Source organism: Lissotriton helveticus, chromosome 4_1 (assembly GCF_964261635.1).
Source record: "Lissotriton helveticus chromosome 4_1, aLisHel1.1, whole genome shotgun sequence".
Taxonomy (NCBI): domain Eukaryota; kingdom Metazoa; phylum Chordata; class Amphibia; order Caudata; family Salamandridae; genus Lissotriton; species Lissotriton helveticus.
In genome coordinates, this window is record NC_136063.1 from 1821932756 (window position 1) to 1821950049 (window position 17294).

The window sequence follows — 17294 nt, forward strand, 5'->3', positions numbered from 1 at the left end:
AATGATTCTTGTTAAGCGCACTAACACCCGAAGGTTTCTTGGCGCTGGCTGAAGGGACATGTAAGTGAACAAGAAGAGTTTATTCAGAAAAGGTAAACAAAAAGGTCTTAAGGAGTTTCCTGAACTGAAAGAGGGAGTTGCTGGATTTGATAATCCGGGGAAGAGAATTCCAGAATTTAGGGGCAAGAAAAGCAAAACGACGACCTCCAAATGTATTAAGTTTAAATTTGGGGATGACAGCCAAGTGAAGGGAGGCTGAGCGAAGAGAGCGAGCAGGTTGGTACAAGGGGATCAAGGATTTTAAGAAAACAGGACAGGAGCAATGAAGAGATTTGAATACCATGCAACCCATCTTGAAGGCTGCTCTCTCCTTCACTGGTAGCCAATGAAGCTTGCGGATCAGAGGCCTCGCAGATTGCCACTTAGGGATCTTAAATATGAGGCGGGCTGCCTGGTTTTGTACAACCTGGAGGCGGTGTAAAAGAAAGCGCGGGAGTGCATAATAAAGAGAATTGGAAAAATCAAGGCGCGATGTGACGAGGGACATGACGACCTGACACAGGGCTGCATGTGGGAGTAGGTGCCTGATCTTCCGGATTTTTCGGAGTTGGAACATACACAAAGAGATCGTGGCACCCACTTGAGCCTTGAGTGATAGTTCGGCGTCGATTGTCACCCCCAAACTCCTGACGGCCTTGAGTGGTGTCGGGGGGGGAACCCAAATCGGGAGGCCAAAACTGCGGACCCCAATAAGCGGCACTGGAGCCAGGGAGGAGTAGCTCAGTCTTTCCAGGATTAAGTTTTAGTTGGTTCAGATTCATCCATTGATGGATATGAGTCATGACGGCATGGAAGTTGGTAATCGCCTGAGGAGAATCGAGTGGAAAGACGAGCTGCAGATCGTCAGCATAGTTGAAGACGATAACGTCCCAATTGTGAAGGGAAAGAATTAGAGGGCGAAGATAAAGATTAAATAATAACGGGGAGAGTGAAGAACCCTGGGGGACACCGCAAGTGATAAGGGATTTGGATGCAGTGAAAGGCCCAAGACGTACAGCTTGTGATCTTCCTGTCAGGAATGACTCCACCCACCTGAAAGCTGTGCCCCGGATGCCAGCTTGTCCGACACGGTGGAGAAGAATGTCATGATCCACCGTGTCGAACGCGGCAGACAGGTCCAGAAGGACCAAAGCCTGAGGTCTCTTGGCATCTGCGTTCTCTCTCAAAGTATCCATGACTGCCAAGATGACCGCTTCCGTGGAGTGGGCCGGCCTGATTAGACTCAAGGAAGCACGAGCTCTCGATGAAATTAGAGAGACACCAGGTGACATGGGCTTCAAGGAGTTTTGACAAGTAAGGCAGTAAAGATATTGGGCGATAGTTGGAAGGTTCAGCCGCATCAGCCCCTGGCTTCTTCAAGAGAGGCAAAAGAATGGCCTCCTTGAAGGAGCCAGGGACCGTGCCGGAGATGAGGGAAGCATTCAGGAGGGGAAGTATGCACTCAGGCAATTTAAGGCAAACCTCACGCAATACCGCAGGAGGACAGTGGTCATCCGGGGAGCCCGATTTTACACGGTTGGCTAGTTTCGCCAGGGAGGGAGGATCAAGAGTGGGAAATGAAGTAAAAGATAATGGATTGTCCGGGTGGGTATCCAAAAATAGTGACGGCTGTGAGGTAGGGGTAATAGAGTCTTTTATTTTAATGATTTTTTCAATAAAAAAGAGATTAAGGGCATCACAGGTCTCTTGAGACAGGGTTTGAGCTGGAAGAGTCCTGTCGTCCGTAGTCAGTTCATTCATGATCCTAAATACCTCGCGAGATTTATTGGTGGCAGAAAAACTATTGAACTGCCGACACATTATCCATCTTCAAGAGAATGAAACAAGAAACCCTGTTGGCTGCCAGGCGTCGAATTGCAAATGACCCTGCAAGCAGCTCTTGACAATTCATGTGAAGAGCCCCTTCCTTGTTTGACCACAGTCCTCCGGTGGTAACCTCCCTTCCCCAGGCACCCCAACTGTGGCGACTCGCATCAGAATCTGTGGTCAAATCCGGGTTCGATCCGAAGATGGCCTTGCTGTTCTATGGTTGCCTGTGATCGAGCCACCAGCGGATCTCCATCCGCGCTTCCGCCGAAAGGCTGACCTACTGGGCATAAGACAAGCCCATCCTGAAATGCATTGCTTTCAACCGCTGGCCCATCTGTAGAGCAGCAGTCCTGGAAAAATTGCCTGACTAGACGAGGAAAGAAGTCCGACAATCCTGTCTACATGCCAGAGGGACACGCATTTCTTTTCTAATGTTCTGTGCAGTTTTCTGCGCACGAGCATCATTTTCTTGTGTGGTAGTTTGAGGACTTAGCTACTGTGTCTATCTCGAAGCCTATGCAGAGCAATTTCTGTGTGTTATTCAGACAGTTGATTATAAAACCCTTGGTTCTGTAGAAGAGCTATTGTCAATTGTAACTGCACTTCCGCCTTGACTCGATCCTGATGCTTTAACAGGATTCCATCCAAATAAACAACAAGTCTGACTCCTCTCATGTGGAGTCATGTGATGGCCGGATGTCATATCTTGGTGAAGCTCCATGGTGCGGTGGAGAGACCGAAAGGGAGGCATGTGAACTCGAAGACCTGTTCCTTCCATATAAACTGCAGGAAGTGACAGTGTGGGGGAAAGATAGGGACTGGGAGGTGCGCGTCCTTCAAGTCCAACCTGAGGAGCCAGTCGTTCGGGAGGAGGATAACGCGAAGGAGGTGAATGCCCTCCATTTTGAAATGGTGGTATACAACCTACTTGTTGAATTCTCACAAGTTGATGACCGGTTGGAAACCTTTCTCTTTCTTTTCCACCAGGAATATGTTGCTGAGAAACTCTGTGGGGTGACGAGTTGTAGGTACGATCGCCCCTTTTTTAACACATCTTTGATCTCTCGTCGTCTATCTGCATGCCCTCTTTTGATAAGACTAAGGGTCGAGGATTTGGGCTTTGCCAGGGTGCCCCATTGAACTCTGTGTGGATGGCCTCCACTGTTTGCAGTACCCATGCATCCCCGTGAGCGATCCCTACATCCGAAGGAGCCAGCATAATCTGCCTCTGACTTCTAGTGAGAAAAATGGTATTGCTTACCGTTGGAGCCCCTAGAGGGGTTGTTGGCTCCTTTGTAAGCAAATCTGCCGCCTCAGCCTTGACTACATGGATCATCTGGTTTGGAGCATTTGGGGATTGGTATTAATCACGCGGACGGAGGAGTGCCCCCTAACTCTTCTGGCCCCACCACAAACTTCTGGTTGAATAACGTCCGGGTTGACTGATGGACCTTGTCCATGGAAGAAAAGGTTGTCACAAATTTTATGAGCTCCTTAATGAAAGGGGCTACGAAGAGACCCCCATCTTCCACTACCCCGGCCTTCATTGTGGCCAGTTCTCCCAGCTTATGGCCAATCTTAATCAATCAAGAGTGGCATTGTAGATAACGCACAATTTGTGTTCCCCAGGAAGCAGAAAGCCTGCTGGGACCAGCCGGAGAGAATGACAGGGTCTATCAGCTCACCTTATTCTCGAGCTGACTCTGCCATGTCAGATATTTTAGTGAGTGGCCACAGGACATCCAGGATTTTCTCCTAGCAGGATCTCTAGGATCAGTCCAGACCCTTTTTCGGGTCCTTGATAAACTTGGTGACAAAGGTTGCCGTTTTCGGTCAATCTCTGGCATACAGGCCACGTTGCCAGGCAGGGAAGGTCTCGGGCACTCTGCCCTCAGCCGACCCCTGACCTCCTTGTCCATCAGTTTACCAAAACGGGAAGCCGCATACCTAGCCACCTTGCTGGTGGGAAATTAGTCTGCAGAGCGGGACGATAGTTCGCATCAGGATCCAGTAGGTGCTGGGAGTCTGCCGCATCTTGCGGAATAGATGTACCCTGATCCTCTACCCTGGGCTGTTTGGCTCCACCTTCTGGTCGCCTAGGTGTACTGGGATCTGGTTTGTCACCAGAGTACTCATCAGTGTTCTCAGTTCCCCCAATATTGTCCTCTACCTCCTGATGGAAGTCAGCATCGTCTTCATCAAGTGTAAACCCGGGCTGGAAATCGGTGCTCTTGCAAGTAAGTGTTAAATGTGTCCGCTTGGGGGTGGGGAGGAGGGCTCTAAAGCCCTGACCTTGGGGCAAGATTTTGCCATCCGTTTACCGTGTCAGGTACCCTGAGTGTCACGTAGGCCCACCCCGTCCCCGTGCGGGTTACCACATTTTGTAGGGCTTTAAGCTGGACTAATTGCTTACTCAGGGGTTGTAAAGCCGATGAGATTGCTCTCCGAAGGGAGACATCAGTGGCGTTAACAAACTATATGTGAATGGGGAAGTGAGACTGCTCTTCGTCCCCAGCCCCCATATATTCTGCAGTGGAACCTGCCATGAATGATCAGGTACAGAAGGTGCCTAAGATAAAGGCTGTATAGATAGTTAACTCCTAGTATAAACCCTACTATGAGCTACTAGCAAAAGGTCCTAAAACATTATTAACTGCTAGAGAAATGGTAATCACCTGCTACCTTGGGCAATACTTAGTACTGGCAGAGTGGCCGTAGTTTACAGTTACCATTGCTTGTTTATTTATACAAACTGAACTGATGCGCGCGCACCCTCTAATTATAATGGGCTTGAGCAACATATACCTTCCACGGTATTGATACCGCTCAGCCGGAGCAACAGGGAACCCTCATGGATAGACACGAGCGAAGGGCACCCCACTCCACAGTTAGGTGTTCTCCGTGCGCTCGCTCTCAAAATGGCCTGGATTCGTTTCCGTGGGATACGAAGCCGACGAGCTGGACTAAAAACAAGCATTTGCAATGCAATAGGTCTCGCATTAGGAAAGTGTGAGCTATTGGTATTGTAAATGACCATTTTTTTAAATATTAGTTGGCTTTGAAAATATATAAATTAAGAGCATTGTCATTCACAAAGCCAATAGCTTACACTTTCCTAATGCGAGCCCTATTGGTTATGGCAATGCTTGTTGGTAGCAAGCAAGGACAGTGCTGTTGTGGTGCTGAATGATGATGTGGTTGGGCTGAGTGATGTGGTGGTGTCCCTGAGTGATGTGGTGGTGTCCCTGAGTGATGTGGTGGTGCCCCTGAGTGGTGCCCCTGAGTGATGAGGTGGTGTCCCTGAGTGATGTGGTGGTGCCCCTGAGTGGTGCCCCTGAGTGATGTGGTGGTGCCCCTGAGTGATGTGGTGGTACCCCTGAGTGATGTGGTGGTGCCCCTGAGTGATGTGATGGTGCCCCTGAGTGATGTGGTGGTGCCCCTGAGTGATGTGGTGGTGCTCCTGATTGATGTGGTGGTGTCCCCGAGTGATGTGGTGGTGTCCCCGAATGATGTGGGGACATGGTGGTGTCCCCGAGTGATGTGCTGGTGTCCCCGAGTGATGTGCTGGTGTCCCCGAGTGATGTGCTGGTGTCCCCGAGTGATGTGGTGGTGTCCCCGAGTGATGTGGTGGTGTCCCCGAGTGATGTGGTGGTGTCCCTGTGTGATGTGGTGGTGTCCCTGAGTGATGTGGTGGTGTCCCTGAGTGATGTGGTGGTGTCCCTGAGTGATGTGGTGGTGTCCCTGAGTGATGTGGTGGTGTCCCTGAGTGAGGTGGTGGTGTCCCTGAGTGATGTGGTGGTGTCCCTGAGTGATGTGGTGGTGTTCCTGAGTAATGTCCCTGAGTGATGTGGTGGTGTCCCTGAGTGATGTGGTGGTGTCCCTGAGTGATGTGGTGGTGTCCCTGAGTGATGTGGTGGTGTCCCTGAGTGATGTGGCGGTGGCTCGAGTGATGTGGTGGTGTCCCTGAGTGTTGTGGTCGTGTCCCTGAGTGATGTGGTGGTGCCCCTGAGTGGTGCCCCTGAGTGATGAGGTGGTGTCCCTGAGTGATGAGGTGGTGTCCCTGAGTGATGTGGTGGTGCCCCTGAGTGATGTGGTGGTGCCCCTGAGTGATGTGGTGGTGCCCCTGAGTGATGTGGTGGTGCCCCTGAGTGATGTGGGGGTGTCCCCGAATGATGTGGGGGTGTCCCCGAATGATGCGGGGGTGTCCCCGAGTGATGTGGTGGTGTTCCTGAGTGATGTGGAGGGTGAGTGGGGGTGAGAGAGGGCGAGAGGGTTGTGAGGTGTGTGAGGGTGAGGGTGAAGGAGGGTGATGGGGGTGAGGGTGATGGGGGTGACGGTGATGGGGGTGACGGTGATGGGGGTGACGGTGAGGGTGTGTGAGGGTGAGGGGGTGTAAGGGTGAGGGTGATGTGGTGGTGTCCCCAAGTGATGTGGTGTTGTCCCCGAGTGATGTGGTGGTGTCCCCGAGTGATGTGGTGGTGTCCCCGAATGATGTGGTGGTGTTCCTGAGTGATGTGGAGGGTGGGTGAGGGTGAGTGAGGGCGAGAGGGTTGTGAGGTGTGTGAGGGTGAGGGGGTGTGAGGATGCGTGAGGGAGGGTGAGGGAGAGGGGGGTGAGGGTGATGGGGTGACGGTGAGGGTGTGTGAGGGTGAGGGGGTGTAAGGGTGAGAGAGGGTGAGGGTCCGAAGTAAATGGTGGCAGGGCAGACATCATAATACAGAGAGAAGAGACTGCGTGGGGACTGCGTTGGTCAGTTTCAGAATCAGGAGGGGTAGAGTCAGCACAGTCTGCGAAGGATCAACGTGTCTAGAGGCAAAGCATAGCGGATGTAGCATTGCAGCTAGCAAGTCAAGTGTTTTCAAGCTGAGTGTCCCTAGAGAGATAGCAACAACATTTGAAATGAGCACGGTAGGCTTTCACTTTCGTCCAGAAACAACCTCTCGGCATTGGTGTGGGGGGGCGGGGGAGCGGCAGCCTTTGAAGTCTGATGCCGAGGCACAGACAAATGGTGGTGCGCGATGTGCACGCGGGGGGGGGTGAGCGCCAGCCTTTGAAGTCTGATGCCGAGGCACAGACAAATGGTGGTGTGTTATGTGGCTGTGCACGCGCATAGATCACATGAACTGTATGCGATCCGCAGCCGTTTTGGTTGACTTTTCTTTTCCGCCTAAATATTATCTTGACGGAGCAATGCGCAAGCGCATTGGCTCAGGCGAGACCTAAAAAAATGACGCCAGGAATACGGCATGAATAAGGAATGCCCTCTAACGGTCACAGCAATGCGTGGAGCTGCTAATACAGCTCTCGCTACACCTACAGTATCGCAACTCGCTCAGGAAGTGCCATAGAACCGAGAACAGCGCGCACACTGTAAACCGCACGTTGGGCAGTTCCACTACATGGACATAACGTCACCAAGGAAAAAGCACTTAACTGGCTCCTGAGCAGCGAAGAAAAAAGGTGGACTCTATCGTTGGACTGTTGGAACTAGAAAAACAAAGGCTCATTGGATTTGTAGTCTTTATTGTTTTGATATAATGTTGGTTTTTGGCTGCTGAGCAAAAGAATTGAGAAAGTTATTGCATAATCTGAGCTCCAGTCCTGACATAGAATCTGACACTTATTGCCCCCTTATCCATATGCTTTGAAAGAGGTCTCTCAACTCACAGGTATTGAGCTTGTTTAACCTCCTTCTTGATGAGCGACCAATGCTTCTGCATTGCAAATGACTCTCCCTTTGTGTTTGCATCCAGTCCTTCATGCTTGCATCCAGTCCTTCATGCTTCCCATAGCCTGAGAAACTGCTGCAAGAACGAGTGCCGGGGAGTGCTTTAAAATTCAATCTCAAAGTGTATATATAGTACATATTGAGCAGAGTTCTTAAGACCACAGTAGCAAGCAGCTGAACAGGGGCTCGGAAATGTACTCCCTCTTCATGTTCATCAAAGACGGAGCAGTTTGCAGAAACAGGTTTTCTAAGCATGACGAATGCACACTGTACTGCTATGCTGCATATAGTAGATTGTTGGTACAGGTGTTCTATCTCACCAGCTTTACCTGGCAGAAAATCTGTAGTAGGGCAAAATTACCTTTTCCAAGACATAGGCTGGAAGTGAATAAATACAGCAAAGAAAACACTCAAAGGAAAGCCCTCTCCAACCACGCATTTTTTTTTAAAAAAAGGACCGCTTCTTCTGCATTGCAAACTTACTCAGTTTCCATTTCAGTTAAGGAAGGAGCTTATGAATCTTCTATTCTCATCTATCAGTTATGGGGGCTTTCATAAGAAATACCCTAGTTCTGTGGATACATTTTTTTTATTATTGACTTGAGGAGGGATGTCTCCCTTGTACTCATTTGTGTTTTCATTTTCTATATTTTGCTACTCCTGATATTGGGCGATATATGTTTGTGAGCGAGCATCCTTGAATAGTTTGTTGTTCAGTTCCTTGCCAAAAACCGTTTTCTGGCCATTGGGGAAATTCAGAGTCTGAGGGGCATGGCAGTTATGTTTGACTGTATGTAAGCAGGGCCTTTGTAAGACATCAGTGTTGTACATGATAGTAAGAGATAACATTAATTGTAAGGCTATAAATTATCTGGAACACACTTTAACGTTGCCATGAGTAAGGAGTACAGTAGGTTTTACCTATTGTGGGCAAGGGTTTATTAAAGTAAATGTTTAGGCCTTTCCTTGAAGTGGAGGAGAAATTGTCTAGCTCGATACACAGACAGCCTGCTTACTGCCTATTTGTATTTAAAATGTTTTATTCAGTACAGCTGCTTGCTACTCATTCATATGTTTGTATTTTCTTTTTACCACTTTGGTAAATCATTTTTTTTATTTTAAATTGTTAGTCTCCGATACCAGATTGAAAAAGAGGAGACGATCCCCGGTTCTGGGTACTTCAAACCTGTGGTTGAGGAGCAGGCTGCCTCCCTTCCCTCAAGAGTTACAGAAACACTTTTTTAAGGAGGAACCTGAGGACTTTGCCATTCTTCCAGGCCTGGATAAACCATCTGGAAAACGCAAATTCAAAACTAAGCACCTTGGAGACAACACAGAAGAGGATGTAAAGGTATGTTTACTGTGAAAATGAGTTTAAGTTAAAAAGAAGCATTGTGGCAGGTGGCTGAGGGTTAGGTTAATTTTATTATTATTGTTAATTACTATTTGTGTAGTGCACATCCTGTATTAGTATGTCATAACTGAGCACACTGTTATCTGGATTATGACTTCCTAAAACTTTGTGTGCTCTGTTTTATTGAGTTGTGAGTTATGGTTGGTGAGATTAGAGAGCTATGCCAAGCTGTTTGTATATTTCCTCAGTTGGGAAGAGAACCCATTGCCCAGGAAATAATTATTTTAAGTATAAGATTACTGTCCTGCTAGTTCTGGATATTGATGATGTACTTGTTATTACAGCCCCTTATTTTTTATTTCAGATATTTTTTCCAACATACAACACAACATATTGAATTCCTTAACCCTTTACAACACATTCCTCTGTGTTAAAGACTCTACTCTTCATTTGTTCTGTTTATTCTATAAGTTTGCAGAAGTAAACTCCTGTTCGAGGCATTTGTGCTGAAGCTAAACATGCTTTGCATGAGTCCGCCATCTAGTGTTGGCTTGGATGATTGCAAGTTATTTTTGTTCTAAGACGTTTTCTTAAAGTCACGAGGCTGTGTGGCTCCTCCTCTTGGTAATACTGTGCATGGTCATTGATGCCATCTTCAGGTAGTTTTTTCCGCCAACAGGTTTGGATGTAATCTCTCGCACTCTGCTTCGAGACTCCTTCGGGCTCCCTTCGGTTTTCTAGTAGATCTCCACTCAACGGTATTGTCTTGATCGCGTAGTTCCATTTCGTCTGAGCAATCATCCTTCTACTTAGCGGGTCTTCGACCTGCTTCCTCGGCCTACCTTTCTGTACTTCCAACATCCTTCGGAGAATGACCTGCTAATGGAATGAACTCCATTCCGCTTCTGTCTGAAGTGTTACTCTAAGTATCCCCATACAGACAAACACTCTGTTAGCAACCTATGCCTCTCACCCGGTCGAAAGGAAAGCTGTGAGAACTGCAAGTCTTTCAGACCAAAAAAGACTCTTCGAGATCGACGTGCTCCACGCCAAAAAAATACAGCGTAAGCAAGCAGATGATGTACCGGACATCTTTGGTCGACAATAGGAGGAAGACGAAGAAGCTTCAGGAGTACAAGAGGAATCATTATCGAGCCATGATTCCGAGTCCCAATTTGACTAGGACCCTGCCACCCTTCAGCGGGCACAAAAGCATCGGACGTGTGTACTTTTACCCCTGATCCAAAGCCCAAAACATTGGTTTCACACGAAAAAACTGCTCACGGTGCGCTACTGCAAAAAGTCCACTGCGCGCACCGAAAATCAAAACCAGTAGCCCCGCTCTCTAGCTCGGCTTCGAAAGTTCAGCCTGCAGCAGGGGCCTCCGCCTCCTCCACATATGGGCCTACTACTCCTTGTTCTTCGGTTTTGCCACAAAACAAAAACATGTTATTTCGTATTTGACCACAGCTCCTCCCCAGTCGAAGTTTCCTACTCTGAAATGTTTCACTTTCGGATCGAAAACTCCACTGGAGACGATCCTCTATGTGATGCAGGAATGACTCAATCCAAAGCAGAAAACACTCTAGAATCAACCTGGAACTGAGAAAATAGTGCTTCAGCCTAAAAAACTTCACTCTTCTTAAAAATAAAAAAAATTACTTTTGAAGAGGCTTTGGATGTTTCCCTACAGCCTCCAAAGAAGAAGAAGAAGGATGCTGCAGCTAGCCCTACACACATCCCCCTTACATCACCTAATCCACCACCACCATCCACTCCACCACCTCACTCACCAGCATTTTCTCAGGCAGGTGACATATTCCTCACTCACCTATAGTAGAAGATTAGGATGATATATCGCAAACTATATACGCAAGGGATGCCTGGTAATGACTATATTGTCGAACCACAAGAGGAAACGTACCCTGATCTATATCCCACACAACCGTCACCAACAACGATGCATCTGCGTATCAGGATTTAATTTCAAGGACAGCAGCTTTCCACCAGGTCCCCTTACATAACGACCTTCAGATGGCAGTGGTAGCATCACTCCTTTGGAGGTAAGGAGTGCCCTTCTCCCTCTACCTCGACCACTGGCTGTTAATCCGGGTTCTCCCCAGGCAGTTGTCCACCTCCTCCAGACTACACCAAACTTCCTTTCATCCTTCAGGTTTACTATCCGCATACTCAAGTCACACCAACTGCTTCTCAGACACTCCCCTTAATCAGAGGTGTTCTGGACGCGATCCGGTTACGTGCCTTTCCCTCGGGAAAGAGAATCCTGGACATTCAGGTTATGATCCTGATCTGTTATTGTTAATTACTATTTGTGTAGTGCACATCCTGTATTAGTATGACAAAGACTGTATGTTCGAGGCATGTGGGCTGCTGAATTTATATCTGTTATTTACAACAAGGGGTGGTGAGGGACAGAGTCTCTGAATTAAGCAGAATACTCTCACCCAGTCAAGAGATCAGGGCTAGATCCAACACCGTTTTTTAGCTCATTGCACCATCCCAGTTTCAGAACCTGGCTGTATGCAAATTAGTCTGTTCCTGTCCCAGTGCATGATGGGAACAGGGCAAACCAAACTACAAAAGCCAATTCTTACACTGGGAAGGAAACAAGCTTCCGGGGACCGGTTTCTGGCATTACAGCCGTCTTCGGCCCGGCTTGCTTGAATCCTGATGGTGCAATGAGCAAGGGACTCATGTCTGAGTATACCCTTCCACACTTAGGGTGGACAAAATTATTTACAACAAGGGGTGGTGAGGGACAGAGTCTCTGAATTAAGCAGAATACTCTCACCCAGTCAAGAGATCAGGGCTAGATCCAACACCGTTTTTTAGCTCATTGCACCATCCCAGTTTCAGAACCTGGCTGTATGCAAATTAGTCTGTTCCTGTCCCAGTGCATGATGGGAACAGGGCAAACCAAACTACAAAAGCCAATTCTTACACTGGGAAGGAAACAAGCTTCCGGGGACCGGTTTCTGGCATTACAGCCGTCTTCGGCCCTGCTTGCTTGAATCCTGATGGTGCAATGAGCAAGGGACTCATGTCTGAGTATACCCTTCCACACTTAGGGTGGACAAAATTATTTACAACAAGGGGTGGTGAGGGACAGAGTCTCTGAATTAAGCAGAATACTCTCACCCAGTCAAGAGATCAGGGCTAGATCCAACACCGTTTTTTAGCTCATTGCACCATCCCAGTTTCAGAACCTGGCTGTATGCAAATTAGTCTGTTCCTGTCCCAGTGCATGATGGGAACAGGGCAAACCAAACTACAAAAGCCAATTCTTACACTGGGAAGGAAACAAGCTTCCGGGGACCGGTTTCTGGCATTACAGCCGTCTTCGGCCCGGCTTGCTTGAATCCTGATGGTGCAATGAGCAAGGGACTCATGTCTGAGTATACCCTTCCACGCTTAGGGTGGACAAAATTATTTACAACAAGGGGTGGTGAGGGACAGAGTCTCTGAATTAAGCAGAATACTCTCACCCAGTCAAGAGATCAGGGCTAGATCCAACACCGTTTTTTAGCTCATTGCACCATCCCAGTTTCAGAACCTGGCTGTATGCAAATTAGTCTGTTCCTGTCCCAGTGCATGATGGGAACAGGGCAAACCAAACTACAAAAAAGCCAATTCTTACACTGGGAAGGAAACAAGCTTCCGGGGACCGGTTTCTGGCATTACAGCCGTCTTCGGCCCGGCTTGCTTGAATCCTGATGGTGCAATGAGCAAGGGACTCATGTCTGAGTATACCCTTCCACGCTTAGGGTGGACAAAATTATTTACAACAAGGGGTGGTGAGGGACAGAGTCTCTGAATTAAGCAGAATACTCTCACCCAGTCAAGAGATCAGGGCTAGATCCAACACCGTTTTTTAGCTCATTGCACCATCCCAGTTTCAGAACCTGGCTGTATGCAAATTAGTCTGTTCCTGTCCCAGTGCATGATGGGAACAGGGCAGACCAGACTACAAAAGCCAATTCTTACACTGGGAAGGAAACAAGCTTCCGGGGACCGGTTTCTGGCATTACAGCCGTCTTCGGCCCGGCTTGCTTGAATCCTGATGGTGCAATGAGCAAGGGACTCATGTCTGAGTATACCCAAGAGATCAGGGCTAGATGCACTGGGCAAGGGACAGACTAATTTGCATACAGCCAGGTTCTGAAACTGGGATGGTGCAATGAGCTAAAAACGGTGTTGGATCTAGCCCTGATCTCTTGACTGGGTGAGAGTACTCTGCTTAATTCAGAGACTCTGTCCATCACCACCCCCTGTTGTAAATAATTTTGTCCACCCTAAGCGTGGAAGGGTATACTCAGATGTGAGTCCCTTGCTCATTGCACCATCAGGATTCAAGCAAGCCGGGCCGAAGACGGCTGTAATGCCAGAAACCGGTCCCCGGAAGCTTGTTTCCTTCCCAGTGAAAGAATTGGCTTTTGTAGTCTGGTCTGCCCTGTTCCCATGATGCACTGGGCCAGGGACAGACTAATTTGCATACAGCCAGGTTCTGAAACTGGGATGGTGCAATGAGCTAAAAAACGGTGTTGGATCTAGCCCTGATCTCTTGACTGGGTGAGAGTACTCTGCTTAATTCAGAGACTCTGTCCATCACCACCCCCTGTTGTAAATAGAATTTATATCTGTAGCATAGATCGCCGCCTAGTGTTGGGTCCGGATGATTGCACATTGTTGTCCTGGAAGAGTCTTCGAAGTATCACGAGATAGGTGGCTCCTCCCCTGGACTACAGTGCGCATGGGCATCGACTCCATCCCCAGATTGTTTTTTTTCCGCCATTGTGTTCGGATGCATATTTGATCACTCTAGATCGGAATCGATAGAAACTTTTCTTTAGGCCCGAAGGCCTTTTCCTATATCGTCGGTATTGTTTTGCGTTCAGTGCCCAGCTCTGTTCCGGCTTGGTTCCCGAGTCGGACATCCGGAGGAGCCGCGTGGCTCTTCGGTGCTCGAGGCCCAGTCAACGCAGCCAGACTTCGACGTACCATCATGGAACAGAGCCCGTTCAAAAGATGCCCCGTGTGCAACTCAAAGTATCCCTACATCGATGTCCACCCGGTGTGCAACAAGTGCCTGTCGCCGGATCACGATGAAGCCAACTGTATGGCTTGTTCCCGTTTTCGATCCAAGAAGACGATTTGACTTCGGTGCGTGGCGCGCCAGGAGGCCCAGCAGATGGCACCTGACCCGGTGAACATTTTCGATACCGAGGGAGAAGAAGCAGACGCGCAGGAAGATCGAGAGCCGATTTTACCTCCAGCGGCGGAGATCGACTCAAACTACGACGCAGACGTCGAAATGCTCGATACCGAAGACGTCGTAGACGAGGTAGGAGACGACAATGAGGCCTATGTGGCCACAGAAGATAGCACAGGGGAAGAGCTATGCCCCATTCGAACAATCACTAAGGCTCAGGTCGAGGGATCGCCACATGGCCTTACCCAAGATCTTGCACCTGGATCCACGGTCTCGCCTACGGGCCCGGCTACGGACCCTCCGCCATTGGTTAAATCGAAACCGAAAGTGAAAGCTTCGGTCTCGACTAAACCGAAAGTGATAGAGAAGCCGTCGACACAGAAGACGCCTGTCGCTTTGGTCGCCTCCACGTCTTCGGACTTGTCGGGCCAGCCGAAGCAGAGGAAGGTTGTCGATCAGGTGAATTCGCTCAAGGGCGTCGAACCGAAGTCGCTCAAGGGCGTTGAGCCGAAGACTGGGGCACCAAAAAAGGTTGTCAAGGCCGCCGACCCGAAACCGTCGGCGCCGAAGGCCGTCGACACAAACAAAGGACTCGAAGCTCCAAAAGCTGTCGAACCAGCACGTCGCCCGGAAAAGGCCACAAGTAATGTCGCCCTCGAGTCTGCACATGGTGGTGGATCGAGAACACCTGTCGGGTCGACGAAACCGTCCGCATCCTTCACGAAGCAGGTGTCGGACTCGTTGCAACGCATCAGGAACAAAGCTTCCGCGGTCGATCCGAAGGACACTTCCACCTTGAAGCCCGCTGCCAAACCGCCTAAATCGACGGCACCAATCCAGTTCACGCTGCCGCCGAAAGTGGCGCCGAAGGCGTTCGCGCCCAAGACGGTCGACGAGGCGCCCAAGAAGGTGTCCACGGGGCAGAAGCAAACTCCTGCAGTTGTAGGCACAAAACATCGACAACCCCTGATGGAGGAGCAGTCGGAACAATTTATCGACGCCGACACCGGTAAACTTTCCATCTACAAGCGAAAGATCACGCCGGCACAGCCTATGGAGTCCTATACAATTCCTTTGAAGAGGAAAAAGCCTTCTACGGATTCCCCAGTTCTAATTTAACCTATTTATCCACGGACTCAGGACACTGCTCCCACCTCACCCACTTACTCTGATGTGGAGGCTGGGGAAGGGGAGGATGAAGAGTACAACTTCCCTACTGACATTGATCCTGAGGGTCATCATGACTCATGGGCAGATGCTGGGGACCCAGGGGATCCGCAAACTGCCCCGGAGGATTCTGCGGCATTTAATGCTCTAATAGAAAGGGCAGCTAAAAATCACGATGTCCAGCTGCATGCTGACCCTGTTGAAGTGGATTTTCTGTTTGATACCTTTTCCACATCTGAAAAGACTGTCAAAACTCTGCCAATGCTGAAGGGTGTTTTGATACTCAACAACAAAGGGAGAGCAAGGGAGAGGAGACACTCTCTCAGTCCCCAACCAATCGTACATAAACAAAAAGAGAGAGAGGTCAGAACAATCTCTGATCAAACTTTCAGGGATTTTTAAGGACCACACGAAACGGAGTCAGAAATAAGGTTAGCACACCCAATTTGGGTGATGAAGAAAGCCCTCACACACCGACCTAGTCAGTGTCATGCTTCATCATCGGGCCCCACCAAAGAGGCCGAGTGCCTCTTTGGTGTGCTACGACGCCAGATAGACTGCGGAGCGGGTTGTGTGGGGAGGGCGTGCTCTAGATTACAGTGAATTAATTTAAAAGTGCCTTAAAACGAGTATCCAAAACAAAATTTAATGAGTGATCCCTAAGGCACAAAGAGTATTAAGTGTCTGGATTTAGTTGCCAAGGATTATGGTTGGTTAAATACAGAATATACTCAAAATAGATTTACTTAGTCAACATGTTTCTGCCATAAGGGTGGTTGTTTACCAAGGCATTCGTCAGGACTAAACCCCGGCGGTATGGGCTCTCTAATCACCCACCCTAACCTGGGGACGTGAAAGTGAAAATTAAAAAGGTGAAAAAAGTGCTTAAAAAAGGGGGAAGAGTAAGTTACTCATTCCAAAAAACTCCTTAAATTTTGGAGTATAACAGCACCTGTCAAGAAGAAGGGACAAACAAACAGAAGACAAACAACAACATAATTATTATATGCCCTTCTGAATTGTCATCGTGCTCCATGATGTGTGGCTTAGAAGTGGTTTACCCAAAGTAACCAATGTATTTACAGCACCTTCCAAATAGCCCCTATAGGAAGATAGCGCATAGCTCTGGGAAGTGCAGTGCTAATGGTGTACTATTTACAAGGAACAGACTAAAATGGGGGGGTTTTAAAAAACACAAATGCGTGAAATCCTTCTGAAGGGATCAATGGACCTCAAAGGTCTGTGCCCCTCAAGTTGGTATCTCTAGATAGAAATCTCACTTTCAAAAATGGGCGCTATTGGCACCATGGGTCACGGGAGGGGATTGGAGCGAACCTGGCACATCCTAGGAGAAAAGGAAGAACCATTGCAGTAACCTGTGCAATTGTGGACACTTAGCTTAGATCGTCGAAGAAGACGAGCGACCTCGAAGGGTCTACTCACGCCCTCGGTGCTCTCGACCCGCCGGAAACCTAGTTGCAGCCTCCAGACCGGACCCCGAAGATGGGAAAACGGGGCCAGCAATGCGGATCTTAAGGGAAACAGTCGCGTCTGCGCGCTGTTTCCGGGTGGGCGTGTTCCGCCGCAGAGCGAGGCTAGGAACGCACCCGCCCACCCTGGAAGGTGCGGTCCAGAGTGAGAGCGAGGCTTGGTTGCCGGCCGGCTCTCTCAGTGGACCAATTGATACAGCGGTGCTTAGTGAGTAGGATTAAAAGTAAACACGCCGCGTTAGTGCCATATGTTTGAAGGCAGGGGCGCTGGGCTAGTATCTAATGTAAGGAAATCGGGGCGCTGGCATTGCAATAAACCCCGTATCAGAGGCGGAGTGCAAATGCTCCATAAATCAATTCGCCTACTATACAGAGCAAGGAGCGCTGATAGAAGGGTGCCTAGTGCTGGTAAAGGGAATGACACAGCCATGCACTAGGTCGAGTAAGGGGTTATAT

The 17294-nt window shown here is 48.9% G+C and overlaps 1 protein-coding gene across 4 annotated transcripts in view; it reads left to right on the plus strand.

The window, feature by feature from the left end:
* BCORL1 (BCL6 corepressor like 1) overlaps positions 1-17294 on the plus strand; it is a 916214-nt gene that overhangs the window by 735353 nt on the left and 163567 nt on the right. For all 4 annotated transcript variants that reach the window (XM_078688449.1, XM_078688448.1, XM_078688450.1 and 1 more), the window contains one exon: positions 8728-8948. In XM_078688449.1, coding sequence (XP_078544575.1) covers positions 8728-8948 — 221 coding nt within the window. The remainder of the gene's footprint in view (positions 1-8727; positions 8949-17294) is intronic.